Here is a 27,183-nt window from a genome sequence, read left to right on the forward strand (position 1 = left end):
GCTTTATAAATATTCAATCCTTAAAACAACCCTGTGAAGCAAGCACTATTGTTTTTTACAGAGAAGAAACTTAAGGTTAAAAGGAGTTAAATGACCCATGGTCACATAGCTAATAAGTATCTGAGACAGGGTTTCAACTCTTAGATCTTCTGAACTCCAGGCTCACCACTCTGTGCAGTGACTACACCACATTGATTTTATTGCCTACAGGATTGTTTTGAAGATCAGCTGAGTTAATGTATGTAAAATGTATAACATATTAACCTAAAAGCATTCTATAAATGCCTGTAATCTTGGTGCTGAAGATCTGTATTTAATTGCCTTAATAGATATATAGCATCCAGAACAAGGAAGATGATAGTCCTGCTGTCCTAGTTGTTCAGTCCACATATGAAGTACTGCCTTCCCTTGTATGTTCAACACCTTAGAAGCATGGTTGATGAGTGGGAGCTTATTTAAAGAAGTGTAATCAGGATAGTGTGGGGGGGGGCGCTGAACTCATCTCGTGAGTACTCAAGGTACTCTGGTTGTTTAATCTGAAGAACAGAAAACTTAGAAGAGTCATTATTATAGTCTTCAGCTGTTGGAAGGGTGAATAATCATGAGAGAAGGGGATTAGATTTATTCTATGTGGCCCTAGAGCACAAGAATTACTACCAATGGGTGGAAGTTACAAGGAGTCAAATTTTAGTGCAGTATGAGAAGAACTCCCAAACAATGCACCACTGGTAATGACCACCTAGTGATGTGATGTGGTAAGTTTCCTTTAGGTCTTCAATTAGAGGTTACGTCACCATCTATCAGAGATGTTGGAAAAAGGATTTATACCTCAAATTGGAATTGTACTAAGTTGATTTTTAAATCAGCTTCAAGATTCTATGACTTAACTAATTAAAGTAGAGAACACAAATGTAATAATGTTGGTTATCTCATTCTGTTTCTTTCTGTACAGGTGACGGAGATAGAGGAGATAGCAAAGAAGAAAGTGAACTGGATGGTGAAGTGGACCCTTCATTTGTACCTCCTCCTGGATCTGTTATTTATACTGTGTTTCCAGATGGCACACCTGTCCCTCAGGGAACTGTGCTATATGCTCCTCCTCCTCCTGTACCAATCAATGGCAGACCATTTGAACCTGGAACAGTTATTTATGGCCCCCCTCCTGCTGGAACTCACATTGTTTATGGCCCTCCTCCTCCTCACTTTTCTATCCCACTCATTCCGATGGGAGTCCTTCACTGCAATGTACCTGAACATCATAACTTGGTAAGTCAAAAAGATTGATATGGTACCCACCAGCTTTTCTTTTCATGTTTAGAAGTTTTTTATTTCATGAAATATCTACTTTTCTCCTAAAAAATTCTGCTCAGTTTTTCTGGATTATTCTTTTTTTTTAGTTAATTTATCTATTTTTAGTTTTCAACATTCACTTCCATAAGTTTTACATTTTCTCCCCCTCTCCCTTCCCCAAGACAGCATACAGTCTGATATAGGCTTTACATATACAATCCTAATAAACATATTTTAGTATTAATCATGTTGTATAGAAGAATTAGAATGAATGGAAAGAACCATGAGAAAAAACAAAACAAAACAAAAAAAGAAAATCATTTGCTTCACCCTGTACCCACCAGCTTTTCTTAAACTGTGTTCTTTGAAACCTTGAAACTCTACAAAGCAAACCAAGGGCTTCCAGAAAGAAAAAAGAAAAAAAACATTATTGAGGACTGGCCGCAGCACATCCATCAGCTTTGCTGTACATATTGCTTTTGCAAAATATATGTGTTCAACTAATGTAGAGAACAAAGATTGGTCTAGAAATAATTATTCAGTGCACCCAATAATATATGATGCACAATTGGTTATAAGTAATTTTGGTAGAGAAAATATAAAATAATCAGTTTCCATTTGTATTTTAGGTTTTATATAAATAGTTTATTGAATAATTTAATATTTGCTTAACTTTAAACAAAAGAAGCAAAGAAATAATTATATACATTTACAGCTAGTAAGACTTTTTAAATTCCTACATATATGTCCATAACAATTTATTACTCCCCGTTATCCTTCTTTCTTCTTGTTCATTCTCTATATTTCTGTATACATTTTAAAAAAATGTAACCATAGTAGTGTGTAACCTGATTTTGCTTTCTTCCCTAAGCATTACTTCATAAAGTCTTCTCATGTTTCTTTTTATATTCCTTATATTTATAATTTTAGTGGTACTGTAGGATCCTATTATGTGGATATACAGTAGTTTATTTAGCTCTTCATCGGATGTTTGTTTTCAGTTCTTTGGAATTTCAAATAATTGTTACATGTATTTAGAAGAAATCTTTTTTTTTTTTAACTGATGACACTTTTAGAATAGATTTCCAATAATGAGATTATTGGTTTAAATTGGTATTTAAAATTCTTGCTATAATAAGAGATTGACCTCCAAAAAGTTTCTTCCAATATGGAATTCCATTGACAGCGTCTAAGTGTACCTATTTCTCCACAACCATTGAATTTTGTCTACTTTAAATTACTTTTGCTAATTTGGTAGATGTTGAGTAGTACCTCAAAATTGTTTTAATTTGCATTCTTCTGATAGGTGAGGGAAAATATTTTTCCAAATGATTATTTGAAATATCTGTATTTCCTCTCCTGTAAGTCTTCATCTCTTGTGAATATCTCCTACCCTCTAGAATTGCCACCTATTGGTGTGAAACCTCCTTTCCTTCTATCTGCTCCCTCATTTTTGCCCTTAGTCAGTTAAGCCTAATTCTTCCCCCATCACTGTTCTCTCTCATCCTCTTCCACTGCACCACTTAGTCATATATAAACTTTTCTTCTCACATTCTCCATGGAAAACATTTCATCTTTGGTCACCCTTTCCAGGAAATTTTGCTCCTTTTTTTTGCCTCCTACACAGCAGACCTGAAAGAAAAATCAGCATATACTTTATTCCCCATCGAAAATTTTAGACTCTCTGCCACATCCCACTGACCTTTCTTCCTTTAAAGTTCACTCCACCAATTTGTAGCCTTCTGTTTACATCCTTGTTCCTGTTATCTACTGGCCTCCAGGATATTCTTCTACTTTTCTCCTTCATAAAACCCTCCAAACATACCCCTGTATATGTAAGGGGATATCACCATCCACCTAGTCACCCAGGCCCTTAACCTTGAAGTCATCCTTGATTGTTTCCTCTCCTTTACCTCTTCGCTTTTCATACCTCAACAAACCTCTCATGGATCTGTCACTCCCACCCTCTCAGCTGAAAACCTTGCCTTGTACTAAACTAAAAACATGAGACCACATTTCTAAAATATATAGAGAACTGAGTCAAATTTACAAGAATACAAGTCATTCCTCAATTGATATATGGTCAAAGGATATGAAAAGGCAGTTTTCAGAGGAAGAAATTAAAGCTATCTATAGTCATACGAAAAAATGCTCTAAATCACTATTGATTAGAAACAACTCTGAGGTACCATATCACACCTATCAGATTGACAGAACAGATTGACATGACAAAACAGAAAGATGATGAATGTTAGAGAAGATGTGGGAAAGTTGGAACACTAATTCATTGTTGGTGGAGCTATGAGCTGATCCAGTCATTCTAGAGAGTAATTTGGAACTATGCCCAAAGCGCTACAAAAATGTGCATACCCTTTGACCTATCAATATCACTTCTAGGACTATATCCCAAAGAGATCATAAAAATGGGAAAGGGTCCCACATGTACAAAAATATTTATAGCAGCTCTCTTTGTGGTGGCCAAGAACTGGAAATTAAGGGGATGCCCATCAATTGGGAAATGGCTGAACAAATTGTGGAATATGAATGTAATGGAATACTATTGTACTATAGGAAATGATAAACAGGAAGACTGCAGAGAGGCCTGGAAGGACTTATTTGAACTAATGCTGATTGAAAGGAGCAGAACCAGGAGAACTTTGTACACAGCAACAACCACAGTGTGTGAGGAATTTTTCTGGTAGACTTAGTCCTTTATAGCAAAGCAAGGACCTAAAAAATTCCCAATGAACTTTTGAGGCAAAATGCCTTCCACATCCAGAGAAAGAACTATGGAATTGGATTTTTTTTTGTTTTATGGTTTCTCCCATTTATTTTAATTCTTCTGTTCAACATGACTAAGGTGAAAATGTATTTAGTAGGAACATATATGTAGAACCTATATAAGATGGCACACCATCTCAGGGAAGGAGGGGGAGAAAAATCTAAGATATATGGAAGTGATTGTAGAACACTGAAAACAAATAAAATAATTTTTAAAAAAACATGAGGCCATTCACCAAGAACTCTGTCTTAGTCCCTCTTCCTCTTCTCATATCACTAAGATATATGTTTTCCTCCACTTTCTCCTCTACCCATATCTCACATGAAGAGTTGGCCTTTCTGCTTGCAAACCCCTCTCCATGCACAAGTGATCCCATTCCAGCCCATCTTTCTAGCAGATTGCCCCCTCTATATCATCCCCGCTCTCTCACTTTTCAATCTTTCCCTTTCTAATTCTTCCCTATTGCCTACAAACATGCCCATGTCTCCCCCAATCTTAGGTGTTTACTATGTTAAAATGTATCTCTTCTACACAATTAGAGAAATATGTTATTTCCTTTTCTTTTAACTGTTATTATAGTTCATTTTCTTATGCTTAATTCCATGATCCATTTGGAATTTATTATTGTATATCATGAACTAAGGATTTAAATCTGTTTTTGCCCTATTGCTAGCCAGTTTTCCTGTTTATTAAATAATACCTTCTCTGGTTTTTTAGTGGCTGCAGGTTCATCAAACATTAATTTTTCTGTGAATTTTTTCTTTTCCCTCACTAGTACCAGAGAGTTTTACTGAAAACTGTTTTATATATGTTTAAAATCTAGGAGGCCAAGTCTGCCTTTGCTCTTCTTTCTTTTTTCTGTAAATTAACCTTTGATATTTTTGTTTCTTTGCTTTTCTCCCTAAGTTTCATTATTATTTTACTCAGTTCCATATAGAAAACCATCAGTATTTTTATTGGTATTTCATTGTCTGTAAATTAATTTAGGGAGTAATTTTATTTTTACTATATTGAATCGATCTATACACAAACAGTGAATTTTCCTTTAGTTACTTAAATCTCTTATCCACAGCATAATTTTTTTAGTTGTGTCATATATGTCTAGGTGAATCCAAAATATACAATAAATATTTTGAAATCAGTGTCCACTATGGTCAATTGAGTAAAACCAGAAAGCTTAAAGAAACAAAAAAGCAAAAATATTTAATAATGAAGACCAATGATCTAGTTTCTCTCATTCCTAAATACAGAAGAAATGTGATATTTAATTATTATTTTCTCCAATTTGTATTTACTTTTAGTGATCCTGAAGTGTAGAATTGTTGTATAACTACATTTTTAAAAGGCAGATCCATGGCTAGGCAAAAATTACAATATGTTTTACGTAACAGGTGCTCAAAGAATAGTTGAATTTCATTGAAATATTGAAACAAAACTCAAATTTTTTATCAGAATTTATGATGAAGGTAATGGGAAAAATGAAAAATGTCATGAAATGTCTTAGAGTGAGGACTCTTAAATACAACATTGTTCTCATTACTTAGTGATCAGAAAAAAGATTACATCCATTACTTAAAACAAATTATATTAGAGGAGTCAGAAAAAAACTGATCTGAAGCTATCTCTTTTTAAGTTAGCACAACCTTGTTATCTGGTGCTATTGGTTGTGCGCGTTTTTAAAAATTAATTTTAAAAGATTGTCAGTGCAGTAGAAAACAAACATTGTACTAATAATCCAAAGACATGAATTGGAATCCTGGCTCTGCCACTCTAATATGTAATTTGTTTGACCTTAGGTAAGTCATTTCTCTCTGCACCTCAGCTTTCCCCCTCTGTACTTGAACTAAATAATTTCTAAGGTCCCTCCTAAATAGTGGATACTTTCAAGGATTATTTATTGACATTTTATTCAAAGCAAAGAGTTCAGCCACAGTATAAAGTTTCAGGATTTCTTGCCCTATCCTTACTAAGGATATATGCTCAGTATTTTTCTGGTTCCCCATAATTAAATTTAGGCATTGTAGGAATTAAAGGGTTTAGGGCACAAAGGTAATTTAGAGTCCATCTTATCCCTTTTACTAATGTTCCAGGAGGTTAAATGATTTTTCCAAAGTATGACCAAGTAAAGCTGGGATTCAAATGCGGATATTCTAATTCCAAATCCAATATTCTATCTGCAACACTTTACCCAACTTTTGAGTGGACTGTGTTCTGAAAGCTTGCTTAGAAGTCAGTTGTTTGAAACTCAGAAATTGTTTCACTGGAAACAGTTCCATGTGGTGGCCAGGTGCTCAGACCAGCCCCTTCTTGTCAATTTGACCTGTAATTTCACTTTGTTAATTCCAGCCGCCATTTATGACATTGTTTCTAAGGAAACACGGATTCTGAGTTCTACCTTAGAACTTGGGGTGCCCCTCTACTTCATTGCTGTGCCACCATCTGAAAAAAGCCCCTCCCCCACCATCACAGCATAGACCCTGCTGGGTGACACACACCAACAAAAGAATACTGTGTCATTTTTTACTTTGTGATGGAGAATTAGTCAGGGATCCATGCCTGAAGTACTATGGGAAGGACGTCTCTGGCTGAGGAGCTATGAGAAGAAAGGGAAAAGTCACCTACCAGGCCAAAGTGAGACAGGGGCTCCCCACCAGGGCACAGCGAGGAGGCAATCCCCCACGACATTGCAACAGACAGAGAATCCTCTTCCCCTGTGACCACCATTCCAAGGTAAAGGAAATTGTAAATCTGATAATAGCCTAGTATATTTAAAAAGAATGGCATTGGTGAAAAAATACAAGACTATGTCCTCATTAATATTATTCTGTAATTTTTCATTGCCCTGTATTTTTTTCCTTTTGATAAACATGAGAGCGACTAAAAAAATCTGAACAGTCATCATTAACAAAAACATTCAAATAAATAGTCATATATAAAACCACTAATTTTAAATTCTTTATAGTTTGCTTTGAAACGTGTATATTAACTAACAAAATAACAAAAAACTTTGTGTTTCCCTTTCTGATCATTTTCTTCTAATGCTTTCCTAAATTTTGTTGTTGTTTTTAAATACTATTTGTATGTCCTGACTTTTCTTATTGTGCTCGGCATCACTTTGTATAACTTCTTGTTTTTCTTTGTATTCCTCAAATTTGTCATTTTCATGGTAGAGTAATAATTGTTGTTTTCATATGCCACAGTTTATTAAACTGTTTCCCAATTATTGAACTTAACACATTTATTTCCCCTTTTTTATAATTACAAAGATAAAAATATTTTATACAGATGTGCTCCGTATGTTTCTAAGATAGTTTCACATAGAATCCTATAATTCTCCTTGTGCTATATATCTTATGCCTTTTGACAGTGATTTTTTTCCTTTCTTTGTCTCAACCTATGATTTATTTGATCACTTCCTCTGCAAATACAGATCAGCAACTGCACTGCAATTTACAGTCATAGAGAGGAGCCTGGGGTACCAGGAGGTTAAATGACTTGTCCAGGATCACATAACCAGGAGTCCAGGCAGTACTTAGCACCCAGATGTTCCTCATTCTAAGGCTGGCCCTCTGGCTGTTATACCACACTGCCTTTTTTGACATTGACATTTTAATTAAAAAGTAAAAAATCCACGTAATCTGCCATTTCTTATCTGTACCAGAAGAAATGACCAGGTGATCTGAATGATTTTATTTTTTTATGACTTCATTGAATTAACTGATTGATTGCATTATCCTTAGGACAACAAATAGATTACTGCCAAATGTAGGTAAGCACTATCACAAAAATGAGATCTCTTGAAAGAAAAAATAAGCTTTTGTTGACAAAGAATACTGATTATAGGCTGAGCATAGGTTTTCTGCAGTGTAGCCATGTTCAAAACAATACACTTGGTTATGGGTACTAAAGGAAGAAAAGCACTTCATTCTTTTTTTGTCTGATTGTTGCATTTCTCTTTATTTAGGAGAATGAGATTTCTAGGCTGGAAGACATTGTACACCATGCCAAAATTAAGAGACAGGAAGACAAGGCAGCAAGGCAGCAGGCTAAGAGAGAAATGGAAGAACTTCATCAAAATATTGAAGAGCTTTTGCTTGAAAGAAAAGACTTAGAAGAAGAAATGGCAGAAATCCACAGAAACCTCCAGAAACACAGCAAGCGAAAGTAAGAGCATGCATTTGGAGATACTGCATGAATTGGAAGAACACTGATCTTCCCAGATGATCTAGGTCCAAATCCTGGCTCTGCCATATACAAACTGTAACAGTGAGCAAGTCCTTCTCTTTTTTGAGGCTTAGATTCCTCTTCTATAAAATTAATAATAATAATGATAGGCCCTGCTCTACTTACTTCACAGGATGGTTATGAAGTTCGAAGAACATAATGTGTATCATATTCATGCTTGAGGAGTCTGATTTCATCAGTGTAGGGACTTCCCCCACTGATTTAACTCACAGTCTCCTGTACCTCAGTAGATGGCTTTTCATGTATTACTGTGGCTAAAAATCTTCAGTACCTGGTAATCAGCCTTCTGGAATGAATCCTCTTCCCAGTTAGCCACACTGGTCTTCAGACAGCCATTGCCAAACTCATTCTCAAAGCTTTTTCTGCTTGGTAGACTCTTCCCACCAGAACTTCTACCCCACTGGGTAGCCTCCATACCACCATATAACATCATAAAGGATGTTTGTTGAGTTTAGCAGGAGTCTATATCTAAAGTGCTATACACATTTCAAGTGTTAGTACTAGGAGGAGTAGAAATTATTTAAGCTAGTTAAGGGAAAATGAATTTTTGCAATGTCATTTTAAATTCAGATCATTATAGATTTTGCTTGTTAAAACTGTGTGTATTCTGTTGTCAATAATCTATTGGGATAGAAATCTCATGTGATAGTTATCTAGAAGTCATGAGATCATAGGAAGCAATGATTTATCACTGTGGAGGGCATCTGCAAGATTGTCTAATCTAATCCCCTAATTTTATGCCTGATGAAGCCAAGGCCCAGAGAAGAGAAGTGATGTGTGTGCTTGAGGTTCAGTGAGTATCTAGTAAATAGAAGAGATGAGATTTGACCTTGGGTCCTCTGGCTCAAAGTGCAGTGGTGGTGGTGTTGTTTCTGAAGCCCTATCAATTCTAGAGAATTGATGAGAGAGCCATCTTTTGTCTATGAAACACCCCTGGTTTACAAGATAAGAACTAATTCAGATATAACTTAGTTTGCCTCTGTGTCTAACATTCTTAAGTTCATAAGAAGCTTTATTAATAACTTTTGTTTTAATATCAGTCATTCTTGGATGTATCCCTTCCATCCCCGCCACTTTGAGAAAACCTTCCCTTATAACAAAAAATAAACAGTTGAGCAAAACCAGCTGACACTTTGACTGCATCTGACAGTATACCACATACCATATTCATAGCCACCTCACTTCACCAGTGAAATTGGAGACTTATTATTCACTTTTATTTGAGGACCAGAATTAAAATTATAATCATTCAACACTGTATCCTTTTAAATTGTTTTTGATTATATATAGTATTTTCCTAATTCTATTTTCTTTCACCCTGTGTCAGTTTATATTCCTTTTCTCTAAATTCTTCATATTCATATTCCATTACATTCATATGCCACAGTTTATGGAGTCCTTCCCTAATTAATGGATACCCATTTTTTCCCCAGGTTCTTTGCTAAAAGAACACACTAAAAAATATTACTGTGAAAATTTTATGAGATCTTTTGGTCTGTGACCTCCTTGGGATATACGTCGACCAGTAGAACCTCTCCGGATCAAAAGATAAGAGAAGTTAATGACTTCTCTCATATGATTCCAAATGATTTTCCAGAATGTTTGTACCAATTCATAGCTTGACCATGAGTGTATTAGTATGTCTCTCTTCCCACATTCTCTTTTAACATTTACCCTTTTAGTTTTTTTTATCATCTTTATCCATTTATGAGATAGAGACAAAACCTCAGAGTTGTTTTAATTTGCAATTTTTTTATTCATGAATTGGAGCAGTCTTTTGAAATTCTTCTTTTGAGAACTGTTCATGTCCTTTGACTGTCTTTAAAGAATGGATCTTGATCTTTGTGTTATTCTTTTTTTATCCTTTTTATTTCCTTAGATCTTTATCAGAAATATTTTTGGCATTTTTTTTATTTTGATAGTTCTGTCTCTAGTGCATTCATTCTGTTTGTACAAAAGCTTTTCAAATTCATGTAATCCAAATTATCTCTTTTATCTTTTGTGATCATCTCTACTTTCTATTTAAGAATTCTTCCCCTAGCTACAGTTATAAAAGAGTTTCTTTCTCTTTACCTCATTTTTTTCCCCCATGATATTGCCTTCTACATTTAGGTCACGTGTCCTAACTTATTGTAGCATATAGTATGAGGTACTGGTTTGGTTTTACCAAACTGTTTTAGTTCTTCCCAACAGCTCTTATTAAATAGGGAGTCTTTTCCTAAGTAGTTTTTGTGCATAGGTCTATTAAATATTGAGCTACTGGGTTTAGTTGTTTCTGATTCCTGCTTTTCTCATCTGTTCTGATGTCTAATTTTTTTTTTTTAACCAGTACTACTTACTTTTGATGGTTACTGCTTTATACTTTAATGTCTAGAAGTATTAATTACCCCTTCATTTTAAAATTTTTTCTTGAGATGCTAGACCTTTTCTTCTTCTTTCTAATGAATCTTGCTTTATTTTGTCTACCTTTTAAAGTAATGATTGTTATAATGCTGTCCGTACCTTAATTTAACTATTATTGTCTTTTACAGCATATTAGTGAAGCTCACCCATGAACAATGACCATCCTTCCAATCATTTGTCTTCATTTATTTCTTTCTTTTGAGGGATTTCATGGAAGGATATGGTGACAGTCTTGTTACTGAGGGAGGAATACATGCGCCATCCAAACACCACGGCCAAATTATAGATGAAATTGGGTGCATTGAGTCAACTCTGCTGAAACGTCGGGCAGAGCTTAGAGAAGCAGACCGACTCCTAGCTGAAGCTGAAACAGAACTTTCCAGCACAAAAGAGAAAGTACGTTCTTGCCTCACTTCTTATACTGGGGTAGTTTAAGCCAGAAAGCTCATAGCCATTGACTGTAGGGCTTTTGAGGATTCCAAAGGTTGATTTGTTTGCTTCATTTCTTTTACTATCCTTTAGCAAGGTTACATATAACTAGTAATGAAACCGAAGACATTTTGGTCCTTAACCTCATGAATGTTTATGTTCGTTATCATTATCATCATTATCATTTTTATGTAAGGCATATATTGCAAGCAGTTTGTCAGATGTTGTGAAAAACTTAACTTTCTAAAGATTCAAAAAAGTCACTCAGAAATCTGACTCCCCCTACTAGAATTATGGACTGTGAACTGAAGGGACCTTTGAGACTGTCTCAAAACCCTCACTTTCACAGATGAAAAAACTGCTCCAATTCATGAATTAAAAAAAAAAATTTCAAATTAAAGCAACTCTGAGGTTTTGTCTGTTATCTCAGATTGAAATAGTAAATGTTAAAGAGGATGTGGGAAGAGAGACCTACTAATACACTCTTGATCACATTGAGAAGGAAAGTGACTTGTCCTAGGTTAAACTCTTGGTGAAATTATCAACATGTTTCTGCTGTTGAAATTAGCAAAGGCCTACAAGAAAAATTGGGACAAATTGTATGCCGCTATCATAGTCTGAAAATGAAATTCTAATAAAGATTCGTATGTATTCATCAGAAGCTTTGAGCCATCACTAAAACATACCTGATTTGACTAAACACAAAATAAATCCTTTTTTGTCATCAGAATTTTCTGGCATTAAAAATATATGTATTTATTAAAAATAAACTAATACTTAAGTCTTCCTCATTAGCTCATTCTGGCATATTGGTGACCCTGGATTCTTAAAGGGTATGCCAACATAGCTGAAGTTCTAACAAATCTAACAAATCTGGAAAGGTTCTAAGGACCAGAAATGTACCATGTGCCTTTCACACAAAGGGCTAACCTGAGGACAAAAAGGGCTCATTACAAGAGGGTGAGCCACTGGCTGATGAATTTTTGGCCACAGCAACTCATCAAATAAAATGATCAAATAAAGTATTAAGATGCTGTGATGTTTATTAGTAGGAAGAGTACCCATAAAATCATGGATTTTAAAAAACTATTTTTAAAAAAGTCATATTAAAAAGAGCCCCTTGCTGCTTCTCTTCATGTTGTGCCTAACATAGGTTTTTGTTCACCTTGCTTATACTTCATTTGCCTCTCCTGTGAAAGAATTAAAATGTGATCATTGCTTTTGCTAAATCAGCTTCCTGTTTACCTCCCCATGTAGCCATTGAGCAACAGAGTATAAAGCAAAAAACTTCGCACATAGAGTCAAAGGGTCTGAGTTCAAATGGCTACTCACTGTCTGACTTTGACCAAGTCACTTCTCTCCTCTGGGGCTTAGTGTAAAATGAGGGTTTGGACTAGGGAATCTCTAAGGGTCTTTCCAGTTGTAACTCCTTCTAAGTTTTAATCTAATTCAGTCAATGCATCAGTCAGCATTTATTAAATATAGAGAAAGCACTTAGTCTGTACTTAGCACTGTGCTAAATATTGGGGACAGATACAAAGAAAGGCACATAATCTCTACTCCCCAAGAGCTTAAGAGGTAGATGATATGAAAATAACTCTGTGCATACAAGAGATATACAATATAAATGGAAGGTAATCTTAGATGAAAAGGATGTGAATTTTGAAGGAAGTCAAGAAAGCTAAGAGTTAAAGGTGATGAGAAAAAAAACATTCTAGGCATGGAATGCATAGAGGTGGAAAGTGGGGTACCATGTATGAAAAGTGTAAGAGGTTGACTTAAGTTGGTAAGACCCAGTTTTACTTAAGCCCTGCTGAGTGAAAGGCTTGACTTTTCTTGTATTTGCTTTCAGGATGTTGAACTCTGTTGTGGTATTGTTGCTAATAGCCTAAAGTTTAAAAGTTACAAAGGAAGGTAATTGTAGTTAACATCTTTAAAGATTCTCAATTCACTGGCTATATATATCTTTCATATGTTGCCGCTGTGTACCAGACAGGAACCCAGTTCATCTGTTTATGTGTAGGAATATACAACTGTGGTATAGTGGAAAACCACTGGATTTAAAGTAAAAAAAATCCTACTCTAGCATTAATTAGCTGTGGCTTTGAACAAATCACATAACATCTCTAGACCTCAGTTTCCTCATCCTATAAATCAGGGAGAATAATAGCCATGATATCCACCTCCCAGAATCAATGATCAAGTGAGATAAAGAATATAAGCAGTAAAGTGCTGTAGAAATATTGGTTGCTTTTACTACTATAAGAAGGATTTTTATTAAATGTCTTTTAAAATAAGTGTCCTTTAAATAATTTTATAAAATTGTGGATCTAAAACTAGAACGGACCTTAGCAATCATCTAGTCCATCCCTTTCATTTAACAGGTGAAGAAACTGAGACTCCTGGAGCTTCCGTGGTTTACCCATGGTGACACTGGTTCTTTTAAGTATGGCATTTAAGCCCAGGTCCTCATGTTTTTTACTAGTAGCAATTAAATTTTCCTTAAAGCAACAAATTTTGGAGGGAAGCAGTGTGGTGATGTGGAAAGCATGCTAGATCTGGAATGAGAGGGCCTGGATTTAAATCCCAATTCTGCCACTAATTACTACATGTATGATCTTGATCAAGTCATTTAACTCACCTAACCCTCTTGTCAAATAAGGAGGCTGAATGAGGTGACCTAAGGTCTTGTTTAGCTTTAATTCTATGAGTCTAGCACTTAACTTTACCACTTACTAACATGGGCAAATCATTCACATTCCTGAGCCTCCATTTTTTTCCTCTGTAAAATGGGAATAGGGACACCAGTACCATTTCCTCTCAAGATTGATTGTTGTAAGGTTTAAATAAGATAATGTAGAAGATAGCATTTTCTAACCATAAAAAGTGTTTTAGAAACATAAATTATAAAGTACCTACTATATACTTGTGCTAGGAGCTGAAATACAAAGATCAACAAGACACTGCCTCTGCTGTCCATCATGGAGATTGCCAGCCACTAAGAAGAGGGTCAGGGGACAACTAAGTGCACAGTGGATAGAGCGCCAGTCCTGGAGTCAGGAAGACTCATCTTACTGATTTCAAATCTGGCCTCAGACACTTACTAGCTGTGTGACCCTGGGCAAGTCACTTAAACCTATTTGCCTCAGTTTCCTCATCTGTAAACTGAGCTGGAGAAGGAAATGGCAAACTACTCCAGTGTCTTTGCCAAGAGAACACCAAATGGAGTCATGAAGAGTCAGGCAGACTGAAAAACAACTGAACAAAAAGAGGGCCAACACACACACACACACCCCTCTGTTAAACAAGGAAGAAAGTATCTTATTTTTTATTTTGCTTCACAATAGTTCATATTTATATAGCATTCTATAGCTTACAACACATTTTGCTCAGAATCCCGTGAGTAAAGTTGCCTTGATTTACTTTGAAAGGTCCATTATTTAATTGTTATAGACATTCCCTGAACAATTGCCTGTCATAGTAGATAGAGAGCTGGCCTGAAAGTCGGGAAAACCTGAGTTCAAGTCCTGCCTTTGACACCACTGGCTCTGTAACCAGACATCACTTAGCCTCTCAGTGTTCCCAGGTTACTCTCTAACTGTCATTCTGAAAGTGTGGTTCAGGGACCCCAGGGAGGTCCTCAATACCCTTTTGAGGGGTCCTTAAAGTCAAAACCATTTTCACAATAATGCTAAGACATTTTCATTTCTAACATGGTAAACATTGACAGATAGATAATCCAAGTAACCAAAGCTCTTTGGAAGGTCCATGATAATTTTTAAGTGTGTGAAAGGTCCTGAGACCAAAAAGTTTGAGAACCTCTGTTATAACATTGTAAATTGCAAATCAAGTGCCAATCTTCATTTGTACTGTGAGTTTTCCTCACCGGGAGAACCACTGAAATATAAAATGAATAAAAATAAAAGGTGCCTCCTGCCATCAGGCAATTCAGAACTGCTCCACCTCTTGGTGTCAGCTTTCATGAATAACTCTGACTAAAACAGTTCTTCACCTAATGGGTGATGCCCTGCCAATGAGTCAGCCCGGACCCATTTTTAAAGCTTTTGCAGCTTAGTAGTAGGATATGAGATGTGCATTCCATCAGCCTCGCCTGTAAATACCCTAGCTGATCTCCTTACCATAAGGAAGCATTGAAGGAGGTGGGCTTTATTAAAAAGTAGGTAGTATGCTCGAATCATTATTTTCACCATTTTAAGGGTGAAGTGACTTACACATAGTCACACAGCTCACAAATGACAGAACAAGACTCACAATCTCTTGCTTACCTTGCTGTTCCTACTCTTTAAGTCTGCCCCAGTTATTAATGTAGCATCTATGGTCTGGCAAAACCACACTCAGAGGAAGTTGGTTAATCATTTCTGTGCCACTTAACTGGGTTGTCTTAATGACAGTTTCTTTTCTAGACCAAAGATACTATTCAGAGGTACAGTGAGGTCAAGAAGCACTTGTCACGAGCAGAACTGGATGCAAAAGAGTTAGAGCGCAGAGCCCAAGAGACAGCTGTCAAGCTAATGAAAGCAGATCAGCAGCTAAGGTACTTTTGAATCAGTACAGCAAATATTTATGGGTTAAATAAATGAAAAACAGTTTGGTTCTAGGCAATATCATACTGTTGGATGATCAAATAATATTATGGCATACTTTCAAAAAAAGACAAAGTTCAATTGAACAAATACTTTGTCAACACTTGAATACATTTTAAGTACTTATTATATCGTAGGCCATGAAGGGATATAAAAACAGTCCTATCTCCAAATTAATAGATATTAATGTATTCTAGATCCCTTCAGGTTGATAGAAGGGACTTCAGGCAGAACATACCCGATCAGCAAGAAATCTTGAAAGAAATCAACAAAGTCATGGTTACAAGAGACCCTGACTTCTACTCTTTAAATCATAAAATAGAAAAATTGATTGAAGGGTGAGTAAATCAGCATTACAAACATTAAGTATCTTCCATACCCAGGGGAAATGATCTATTTTACCTATAGCTTATAGTACCTGGGGCAAAGTGGAAGATAAAGCTAGAGAGTTAGGATGGTGAGTCACTAACAGTGATTTCAGGATATTGGGCAAGCTTTCTGATGGACCAACTCAAATGGTTATTGAATTTTATAGACTTCAGAAGCTGCAGACAGGCACAGAAATTGCTGAAGATGGTAATGAAGATCATCTTGAGGTCATCAGTGGGCCTGAACATCTTTGCACTAAAAAAGTTGAGCTAGAAAAGCTGAATAATCAGGTATGCATTTATTTTAAACTATACTTTGGAAATAACATCTGCACTGTTCTGAAACCTATAAGCACAGGACTTGAAGGCAGACCACTCAGTCAAGCCTTATATCCAAGTCATTCCACCTATATGAGTCACAGTTTTCTTCATCCATAAAATGGGAAAAAAGATCCTTGTACTACCTACCTCTTAGGTCTTTTAGGAAAGGATTTTGTGAATAGCACTATGAAAACATCAGCTATATCGTCTACTGTTAGAAATCTCTACCACATATCTGAAATGTATCTGTGCTTAGCCAATATAACAGCATTGATGTTGCACAATAAAAGTTAGCAGTTGAAACACCATTAAGATGTATGTATTTATTTTTCCTTTTTAATGTATTACAAACTGCAGAATACTCATCTTTTGGATGGGCCATCTCTAAAGGGAATATAGCTCAGATCATAATATAGGCTAGCCTATATTTTAATAGTGATAAAGTTAGGTTACAACAAACATAAAGGATGACCAGAGTAATATATATAAGGGAGGAAGGCCTACTCAGTGTAGTAAAAAAATGTTAGAATTGGAAGAAACCTTTGACTAGATTGTTTCAAATGGAAAGGTAAGGATCGTTCAATTCAACTGCCTTATTTTATAATGAAGAAACAGCCTAGAGATGATGTGTTATCTTACCTGAGGCTGTGAAGATCATCAGTGTGTCATTGAGCCTTAGAATCCAGGTATCCTGACTCCTAATGCACCATTCTTTCCACTCTGCCAGATTAACTGCCACCACTTTTCTTGGTGACTTTGGAGGATTTAATGTGCTACTCGTAGGTTTCCGAGGTATAGGTTTCTTCAGTCTAACCAAGCTACAAGTCATTGCCCAGCTGTAAGTTACCTGGTTCTTGTAGCAATAATGGGATGTATTAAGGGTCAGAGTGAATACCTCTGTTCTTTGTACCTAACTGATGGCTCTGCCAATAGAGGTTGAATTTGCCAACCTCTATTCTTGGATTTTAAATGCCTTTACTCCTTTCTTTCCTTGTAGATAGCAGCCCAGCAGCAGGAAATGTTAGTCTTGGATATGCATTTAACTCATAAGAAGGAAGAGTTACATTTGCTGCAAGTAAGTGTGAACCAGGCAAAAGCTGACCTCCAAGAAGCCCTCAACTTAGGGGAAACAGAAGTGACAGAGAAACGGAATCAACTTAGGGTAGGTCTTTAGATGCATCTTTTTGCAGTTTTCTTCTGAGAATTGCAGTACCATGCACTGAATTTACTTTAGATATTTTCATTTCTCTTTTAAAATTGCATACTATAGCATCCTAGAGTTTTAACTCATCTGAAGCTTGTTCAGCCAAAATATTTTACCACCTCTGGGCCTCTATTTCCTCATCTATAAAATCCGTCTTTAATATTTTGTGCCATGTTCCGAATTTTTGTATTCAAACATTGAAACATTCTTCTCCAGTTGTAACATTCTGTTTCTAACATTGTGTTTCCTAGGGTCCCTTTCAGCTTGTTCAAGCCACAGGCATGATGAATAAATTACCTATCATTCTTAACAATTACACACTTCTGCCCTTTTCTTGATTTCCATAATAATAAATTGATGCAATATTTACTACAAACCCTGCCTTTATCACTGTCCTCAGCCCTCTGCCCCCAATCTCCCTATGGGAACCGACCTCTTCCTCCTCATGTATCTCAAAAGTCCTTTGTTTGGGGCTGTCCTTTGCATTTAAAATATTCCATTTCTTTATTAACTTGAATATTTGTTATCCATTCCTTTCTCCGCTCCCCCCTCACATACATATTAGATAGTAAACTCCATGCAAGTAGGAACTGTGCCTTATTCATTTTTTTCCTTTTTAAAGTACAGTTTATTGGTATCTTTTTTATTTTACATCATAAGAATCTCTTCCAGTATCTTCTTCCCCTCCCTCCCTGATAGGTATCACATATAACAGATTTTTTTAAAGAAAAAAAAAGAGGAAAAAGGTTTTAAAAAATTAGTTAAACCAATAAATATATCAAAAAATGTACCTATACCTATGGACCTCCCACTACTAAAAAAGGAGTAGGGGTGGGGATGTCTTCTCATATCTCTTACTTAGAGCCATGTTTGTTCTTTTGTACATATACTTTTTAAAAATAAGTTTTATTGACGTTTTCTGTTTCTTATATTATCATAATTATTCCAAGTATTACTTTCCCTCCTGCTCCTATATAGCCATCCCATATAACAAATAGTATTTTTATGGAGGAAAAAAAGTCCAAAAATATGTGCAATGTAGAATACCTGTGTACTTCCCACCTCCCTGAATGATGTAGATTGGACTGTCTTCTCATATATCTTTTCCTGCTTGATCTTTATAATTGTTTACATTTATTTATTTTTTATTTTTTGATGTATGATTGTTCTTCTTCTTTATATCATTGTAGTTAACTGTGTATATTATTTTTTTAATTCTGCTTACTCTGCATTAGTTTATATACCTCTTTCCATGCTTCTCTGTATGGTCTATCACACCTATATAACACATTAGTGACTTTCTTACTATCAGTGCCTTCCTTGGAGAATAAACCCAATAATGAAGTCTCTGGTTCAAAGAGCATGGACAAATCACTTTATGTGTGTAATTCCAAATTGCTTTTCAGAATGATTGTAACATTTCACAGCTTCACCAACAATGCTTTAGAATTGCAACAACACTAACATATTAATATTGTATCAGCAGTGGAGTATATTAAGGCTCAGAAGGACTATCTCAATTCTCTGTACCTGAGAGATGGCTTTGCTTATAGAGGTTGAATTTGCCAAACTCTCTTCTTGGATTTTAAAAATCCATGCCTATCCTTCTACAACCCCTTCAACATTGACTAAGACGTTTTTGTCATTTTTGCCAATTTTCAGGATGGTGAGATGAGACTTTAATGTTGTTTTGATTTTCATTTCTCTTATAAGTGATTTGAGCATTTTTCTTGTGGTTGTGAATACTTTGCAATTCTTCTTTTGAGAACTGTTTTTATGTTTTGACCATTTATCTATTGAGAAAAGGCGTAGGTAGGTAGATACATACATACATACATATACACATACATACATACATATAATTATATATTTTGAATACTAAAACCTTAAACAAAAGAATTTGATATAAAGATTTTTTTCCCCTTTTGATCCCTTCCCTCCTTATTCTAGGTGCATGAATTTTGTCTGTGCAGAAGCTTTTCATGTTCAACTTACCTATTTTATTTTTCATAATTTCATCTATTTCTTGTTTGGTTAAGAATACACCTCCTGTGAGGGGTATATGATCTATTTCTAAGATTTTACAGTATGTTTTTTAATATTAAGTTTGTGTATCCATTTCCTTATTCATCTTGGTACCCAGAATGACCTATGTGATATAATCTTGTCCATAAAAAATCATAAAATATCAAGGAAGAAGGAATAATATTGGTCAAGGAATTTTAGTATGCATTTATGAGTAGGCCTTACCTTTAAGAAACTATTCATCATAAACAATCTTCTTTTTCTCCTCTCCCCACTTACCATTGCTACAATGTTTGTGCAGGAAATAAAGTCTATCCTGGAAGAACTGAGTTTTCAGAAAGGAGAACTGAATGTCCAAATAAGTGAAAAGAAAACACAACTCTCACTCGCTAAACAAGAAGTTAGAAGAGAAGAGGAAATCCTTCAAGAACTTGTAGGACAAATATCTAAGCATAAAACAGGTACATTTAAATAGCTGTGACCATGGGCAGTGTAATGGAAAACACACTGGACGAGGAATCTGAAGTAGGTGCAGTTGTTGGCTCTCCATTTGTTTGTGGTGCAACTTCGGGTCATATTGGGCTTATCTACAAAAATTCAATTCTAACATTTTGTAATCAGCATCCTAAATATCTACATCCTAATATTCCATATTCCAAGATCTATTGTAGGACTAAGAATCCTTCTAGCTGAACATTCTCTAACTCTGTAGCCTATGCTCCATGTGGTCTAACGTTCTCTAATCTATATTGTTCTTTGCCCTGTTTCTGAATATTAGAGCTGAAAAATTTTGTGGACAATTTGCAACATGAAAACAATGAGCTGCAAATCCTGAAAGTGCACCGTAACCAAAAAGTGACTGAGCTAGAGAAGATGCAAATTGAATTTCTAGAGGTAAAAAAAGAATCTGGTTGACCTGGTCTCTGAAAACTGCAGCCCTTGGGTTCCTTTGAGACATCTAATGTTCCATATCCTCTCCTCTAGGAGAAACTAGAATTAGAGAAACTGCAGCGCACAGCCCAGCGCCAGAGAGAAGAAGTTGAGTGGCAGAGACAGCTTCTGGAAAAGGAGAAATTAGAAATCAGTCAGCTGACATCAGAAATATCCACCTTGCAGGCCAATGTGGAAGCTTTAAATGAGGAAAAGGAAGATCTTGAAGACAACTGTGAAAGTTTGGAGAAAAAGTTGGAGCAAGCCAAAAGGTAAGAGAAGGAATGAGGAAATCATGAAGAACATTTCTGGAGAGCTAGGTAACATCCCCATTGTGGTCATTTTTCCAATACTCCTCCCCTTGTACCCTGCTGCACATACACCTTCTGGAAGGTTTTGTGTCTACCTGGCTTTATGAGGTTTTGGTTTAGTGAATCTTCCAGTCTGGCAACATGGCAGTGATAATAGTCATGATAATGACAACAGCCATAATAGTGTTAATAGTAGCAGCAATAGCTAGCCTTTGTGTATAGTGCTTTACAGTTTGGAAAGTCCTTTACAAACCTTATTTCATCTTATCCTTACAACTTTGGGAAGGTAGATACTATTGTTGTATGTCCCATTTTACAGATGAGGAATTTGAAAATCTGTCAACTCAGGTTGATAGAAGTTGAGTAATTAGCCCAGGGTCACACAGCTAGTGAACGTGAATGAGGCCAAATCTGAGATCAGCTCATCCTAATTCCAGATCCAGCATTCCCTCCATCACATCCTTTGGACTGAAAGTCAAAGAGCATTGTTCAGTTCTTGACTCTGTTTCCTTTGCTACTGGAGCAAGTCACTGCCCCAGGCTGAATTTTTAGTTTCCTCATGTGTTAAAAGTGATAATATTCCTTATGCTACCTTTCCTGATGGAATTAAACAAGATAATATATTAAAAAGTAAAAAACACTTTGTAGCTCCAAAATGCATTATAAATGTAAGCTTCTATGGTTGCTTTTGTTACTCTCCAACCTAAAGAAATTATACAGTAGAATCACTCTTGAAAATAAATATTTGTAGGCTATTAGAACTAGACCTCAGAATGTAGCACCTGGAATGTTAATTTGGGGTGGGGGTGGGGAACCATAAGGTACAGAATATTAGGAGGTAGGGTATCAAGGCTGGAAGGAAAGAAGATTTATGATATCATCTAATTCAACTCTCCACATTTCACAGAAAAGGAAACCGAGCCCCACAGAGGTGAGGGGACTTGCTTGAGATCACCCAGCAAATTTGTGGCAGAGCTAGACCTAGACCTACCTGTTGTTAAATATGATACTTTTCCCACTCTACAGATGCTACTGTAAGGATGGAGAATCCTCCTCAGCCTTCATAATTGTACATTGATGAAGTATAATATTATATGGAAAATGGTTTTTTTTGCCTGTTTGATGTTTTATTATGTCTATTTTTGAGTTTCTTTCTGTTCTTGGTAGAGTGTTAGCAGCTACAGAAGATAGTAGCAGAATAGCAATGTCTAACTTAGAAAAGGTGGAGCTGGATGTCAGGAAACTGCAGCAGGAAGTAGACCAGCTAAACAGAGATAAGCTCTCCTTGCACAAGGATATTGCCACCATGCAACAGCACCTCCAAGGTAGGCAAAATATGACTACGAGGTATCTTCAGAGTATTTGAGGTTTGCATTTCCTAAGAGTCCTAAAAAGAAAGTGATAATCACCAAAAGCACTGGCATAGCTTCATCAAGAATGTCATGCCAGATTAATCTCATTTCCTTTTCTGACAGAGTGAATAGACTAATAGATCAGGAACATGTTGTAGGTATGCTTAGATTTTAATTTAACATATTTTATTTTCCCTCACTTACATGTTAAAACAATTTTAACACTTTTTTTTAAGTTTTGAGCTCCAAATGCTATCCCTCCCTTTCTCTTAACGTCCCACCCTGAGATGGTAAGCAATCAGATATAGGTTATACATCTGTAGTCATGTAAAACATTTCCATACTAGTCTCTTTGTACAAGAAGACTCGGATAAAAGAAAAACAGAGAAAGAAAGAAAGTGAAAAATAGCATGATAAAGTCTGTATTCAAGCAATATCAGTTCTTTCTCTGGACGCAGATAGTATGCTTCATCATTAATCCTTTGGGATTTTCTTGGATCATTGTTTTGCTGAACCTGTCATTCACAGTTCTTCATCGAACAGTATTGCTGTTACTGTATATAATGTTCTCCTGGTTCTGTTTACTTCCCTTTGCATCAGTTCATTTTCCAGGTTTTTCTGAAATCATCCTGCTTGTCATTTCTTATAGCACAGTAATATTCCGTTACAATTACATGTCACAGCTTCTTTAGCCATTCCCCAGTTGATGGGCATCTCTTCACTTTCTAGTTCTTAACCACCACAAAAAGAGCTGCTGTAAATATTTTTGTACAAATAAGTCCTTTCCCTTTTTTTTCTTTTCATGTCTTTGGGATATAGACTGAGCAGAGTGATATTTCTGGATCAAAGGGTATGCAATTTTATAGCCCTTTGGGCAGACTTCCAAATTGTTCTCCAAAATGGTTGAATCAGTTCACAATTCCACCAGCATTAGTGTCCTGGTTTTCCCACATCCTCTCCAACATCCATCATTTTCCTTTTTTATCATATTAGCCAATCTGATAAGTGTGAGATGGTACCTTGGAGTTGCTTTCATTTACATTTCTCTAATCAGTAGTTATTTAGAACATTTTTTCTTATGACTATAGATAGCTTTGATTTTTTCTTCTGAAAATTGCCTCCTTATATCCTTTGATCATTTATCAACTGGGGAATGACTTGTATTTTTATCATTTGGGGAATGACTTCATTTTTATCAATTAGAACTCCGTTCTCTATATATTTGAGAAATAAGGCCTTTGTCAGAGATACTTGTTGCAAAATTTTCTCCGAGTTTTCTGCTTTCCTTATAATTTTGGTTGCCTTGGTTTTGTTTGTGCAAAAACTTTTTAATTTTATAAATTTAACTTTATATTTTGTAATGCTCTATCTCTTGTTTGGTCATAAATTCTTCCTTTACCCATAGATCTAACAGATAAACTATTCCCTCCGCTTCTAATTTGCTTATGGTATCACCCTTTATGTATAAATCATGTACCCATTTTGACCTTATTTTGGTATATGGTGTGAGATGTTGCTTTATACCTAGGTTCTGCCACACTGTTTTTCCAGTAGTTTTTGTTCCAAAAGCTTGAATCTTTGGGTTTATCATATAAAATATAGCCATTTGCTGTAATATAATGTGCTATACTATAATGTACCTAATCTAATCCACTGATCTACACTCTATTTCTTAGCCAGTGCCAGATTACTTTTGATAATTACCATGTTATAATACAGTTTGAGATCTACTGTGGCTAGATGGCCTTCCTTCACATTTTTTTCATTGATTCCCTTGATATCCTTGACTTTTTTTTCTTTCAGTTGAATTTTGTCATTATTTTTTCTAGCTCTGTAAAATAAATTTTGATAGTTTGATCAGTATGGCACTGAATAAATTAATTTAGATAGAACTGTCATTATATTGGCTTGGCCCACCTATGAGTAATGAATAGTTTTCCAGTTGTTGTGATGTGACTTTATTTGTACAAAAAGTATTTTGTAATTGTGTTTATATGGTATACTTAGCTATTATTAAAGCATTTGATAGATTTTCTCACGTTTTTCTTGTGGTCAAAGTGGAGAAATGTGGACTAAACAATAGTATATTTAGATGAATTCAGAACTATTTGGACTACCCCCACTTACTAATCATTAATGGTCAGCTTGGAAAGAGGTAATGAGTGGGTCCTTTGGAATTGTCTTGATCAGAGTAGCTAAGTCTTTCACAGCTGATCATAGTTACAATATTGCTGTTACTGTATACAATGTTCCTCTGGTTCTGCTCACTTCAGTTGTATGAGTTCATCTAAGTCTTCCTAGGTTTTTCCAGAACCATCCTGCTAGTCCTTTCTTACAGCACAATAATAGTATTGCATCACAATCATACACCATAATTTGTTTAGCCATTCTCCAGTTGATGGGCATTCCCTCAATTTCCAGTTCTTTGCTACTACAAAAAAAGCTGCTGTAAATATTTTTGTATATAGAGGCCCTTTTCCCTTTTTTTTTGATCTCTTTGGAGTATTGACATAGTATCATAGTAGTGGTATTGCTAGGTCAAAGAGTATGCATAGCTTTATCACTCTTTGGGCATAGTTCCAAGTTTCTGCCAACTTTTAAAAACATTCATTTTACCCTACCCATTCCCTCAAGCTATCATTCTATATAACTCCTTGAAAAAGCTGACTGTATTAACTACCTTCATTTTCTCTTTTCTTACTCACTTTTCAGTCTTTGCAGTCTTGCTTATGATTTCATCACTCAAATGAAACAGCTTTGTCAAAGGTTACCAGTGACATTTTAATGATTAAATCCTATGACCTAATCTTAGTCCTCACCCTTCTTGATCTCTCTGTAGCATTTGTCACTGTTAACCATCGCTTCCTCCTGTGTATACATTCTTCTTTGGATTTTTGTTACACTTCTCTCCATTGATTCTTCTGTTTGTCTCACTATTCTTTCTAAAACTTCTTTACTGGGTCTTTAACTATGTCCTACCCCTAACTCTGCATGGCACCCAAGACTATGTCCTCTACCCTTTTCTCTCTTCACCCTCTGTCTTGGTGATCTCATCAGCTCCCATGGTTCAGTTAGTATCTTTCTCCAGATGACACCAGCTTCTTGTTGGATATCTGCAAATGATATCCCCATAGGCATCTCAAACTCACCATGTCTAAAATTAAATTTATTATTTTTCCCCCTAAACCAATTCTCCTCTAAACTTTCTACTGATTAAACTACTATTTTTTCCTACTTCATAATTTTTATCTTTAACTCTTTCCTTCATCTCCCACACAATCAATTATCAAGTGTTATTGATTTATATTACCATAACATCTTCCATATCTCTTTTTCTTCACTCATATAGCCATCAGCCTCATCACTTTCTCACCTAGATTTTTCTTCCTGTTTGGACTCCTAGCTTCTAGCCTCATCTCTGATCCATGCTCTACGCAGCTTCCAAAATAGTCTTCCTAAACTAGCAGTTAATCCCATGCTTAAAAACCTTAACTGGCTCCCAGTTGCCTCTAAAATGAAATATGAACTGCTCAGTTTAACATTTAACACTTTCACAATCTGGCTGCAGTTTACCTTTACAGACTTACTTCACCTAATTCCACTTTGTATTTTCTACATTTCAGTCATACTAGTCTATTGAGCTCAGCTCTCCACCTCTTACCTTCATAATTTTGCACAGGTTTTTCTCCTATATTGATAGTTCAGTCCCTTCTCAGCTTGGCTTCTTAGAATCTTTGGCTTCCTTCAAGGCTCATCTCATGGTATAAGTCTTTCTTGATTGCCTCAGTTTTAGTGCTCTTTCCTTCCTCCTCAAATTACCCAGTGTGCGTTAAAGTTTATATGTCATATACATCCAGTAGGATATAAGCTCCCTGAAGGCAGGAAGTATTTTTTATTTTGATTTTGTATCTAGCACAGAACCTTGAACATAATGGATACTTAACTGCTTGTTGTGTTGATTTGAAATTGTCTTCAAAAAATATACCTTTATAAGTGATGGAAAGTGGAATTTTCTGGAATTAAAATATGCAAATAAAAAAAAACCATGGAAAATTTCATCCATTACCAGAAGGTTGGCTAGTATTTTATAAATTTTTTTTGGCATACTTAATGATGAGACAGATACAAATACGAATTAGCCTATAATCTAAATGGTTCCCTTTCCCATTCTGTAGTGATGGTGCCTGAGTGACAGAAAAGGATATAGACTTCACTAAGATTTAAAGCGCTTACTGATGGCTACTATGAGCAGTTTTCATTTCTCTTAGTCTCAGGCTCCTCATCTATAAGATGTTGTCTTACCTGTGTAATACTGGAACTTCTTACTTCAAAGGTTTGGTATAAAGAACACACTTTTTAAACCTGAAAATGCTATATAAATGTTATTTTATTAAGAAAACTATTTATTATAATTATTATACCATCTACAAATATTAATTTAATTATTGATACTTGTTTGCATGAATTTACATGTTTGCATGAATTTTCTTGTTACTCAATTACCTCTGTAGTAACATTGTGTGGTAAATGAGACCTATATTAGAAAATGTTCTTTTTATATACTGACTCGGGTTAGGCCTGGTATTCTATCACTAAAAAGGCATTTGATATTGGAGGGCATGTGTGAAAATAGGTATACTAATATACTTACTGTATATTAGTATACCTATGAGCTGTGAACTAATTCAACCATTCTGGAAAGCAACTTGGAACTATGCCCAAAAAGCTGTTAAATTCTGTATACCCTTTTACCCAGCATTACCACTACTATGTCAGTACCTCAAAGAGATCAAAAAAAGAGGAAAAGAACTCATTTGTACAAAAATATTTATAGCAGCTTTTTTTTTTTTTTTTGTGGGAACAAAGAATACCAAAGCAGATACCCACCAATTGGAGAATAACTGAACAAGGTCTGGTAG

At 35.6% G+C, this 27,183-nt stretch overlaps 1 protein-coding gene across 7 annotated transcripts in view; it reads left to right on the forward strand.

Annotated features, from left to right (window-relative positions):
- CNTRL (centriolin) overlaps positions 1 to 27,183 on the forward strand; it is a 95,446-nt gene that overhangs the window by 56,976 nt on the left and 11,287 nt on the right. For 4 of the 7 annotated variants that reach the window (XR_011972094.1, XM_072631782.1, XM_072631784.1 and 1 more), the window contains 11 exons: positions 953 to 1,266; positions 8,037 to 8,236; positions 10,924 to 11,116; positions 15,574 to 15,704; positions 15,951 to 16,091; positions 16,289 to 16,412; positions 17,440 to 17,604; positions 19,973 to 20,132; positions 20,450 to 20,565; positions 20,656 to 20,873; positions 22,080 to 22,237. Coding sequence is in view for 5 of the 7 variants with exons in the window: in XM_072631782.1 (XP_072487883.1) it covers positions 953 to 1,266; positions 8,037 to 8,236; positions 10,924 to 11,116; positions 15,574 to 15,704; positions 15,951 to 16,091; positions 16,289 to 16,412; positions 17,440 to 17,604; positions 19,973 to 20,132; positions 20,450 to 20,565; positions 20,656 to 20,873; positions 22,080 to 22,237 (1,920 nt within the window). In the remaining 2 variants the exon portion in view is untranslated. Of the gene's footprint in view, positions 1 to 952; positions 1,267 to 3,861; positions 3,992 to 8,036; positions 8,237 to 10,923; positions 11,117 to 15,561; positions 15,705 to 15,950; positions 16,092 to 16,288; positions 16,413 to 17,439; positions 17,605 to 19,972; positions 20,133 to 20,449; positions 20,566 to 20,655; positions 20,874 to 22,079; positions 22,238 to 27,183 lie in introns of those variants that run through there. The other 3 variants (XM_072631783.1, XR_011972095.1, XM_072631787.1) reach the window with 3 other exon arrangements.

The sequence above is a fragment of the Notamacropus eugenii genome, chromosome 1 (genome assembly GCF_028372415.1).
Source record: "Notamacropus eugenii isolate mMacEug1 chromosome 1, mMacEug1.pri_v2, whole genome shotgun sequence".
NCBI lineage: Eukaryota > Metazoa > Chordata > Mammalia > Diprotodontia > Macropodidae > Notamacropus > Notamacropus eugenii.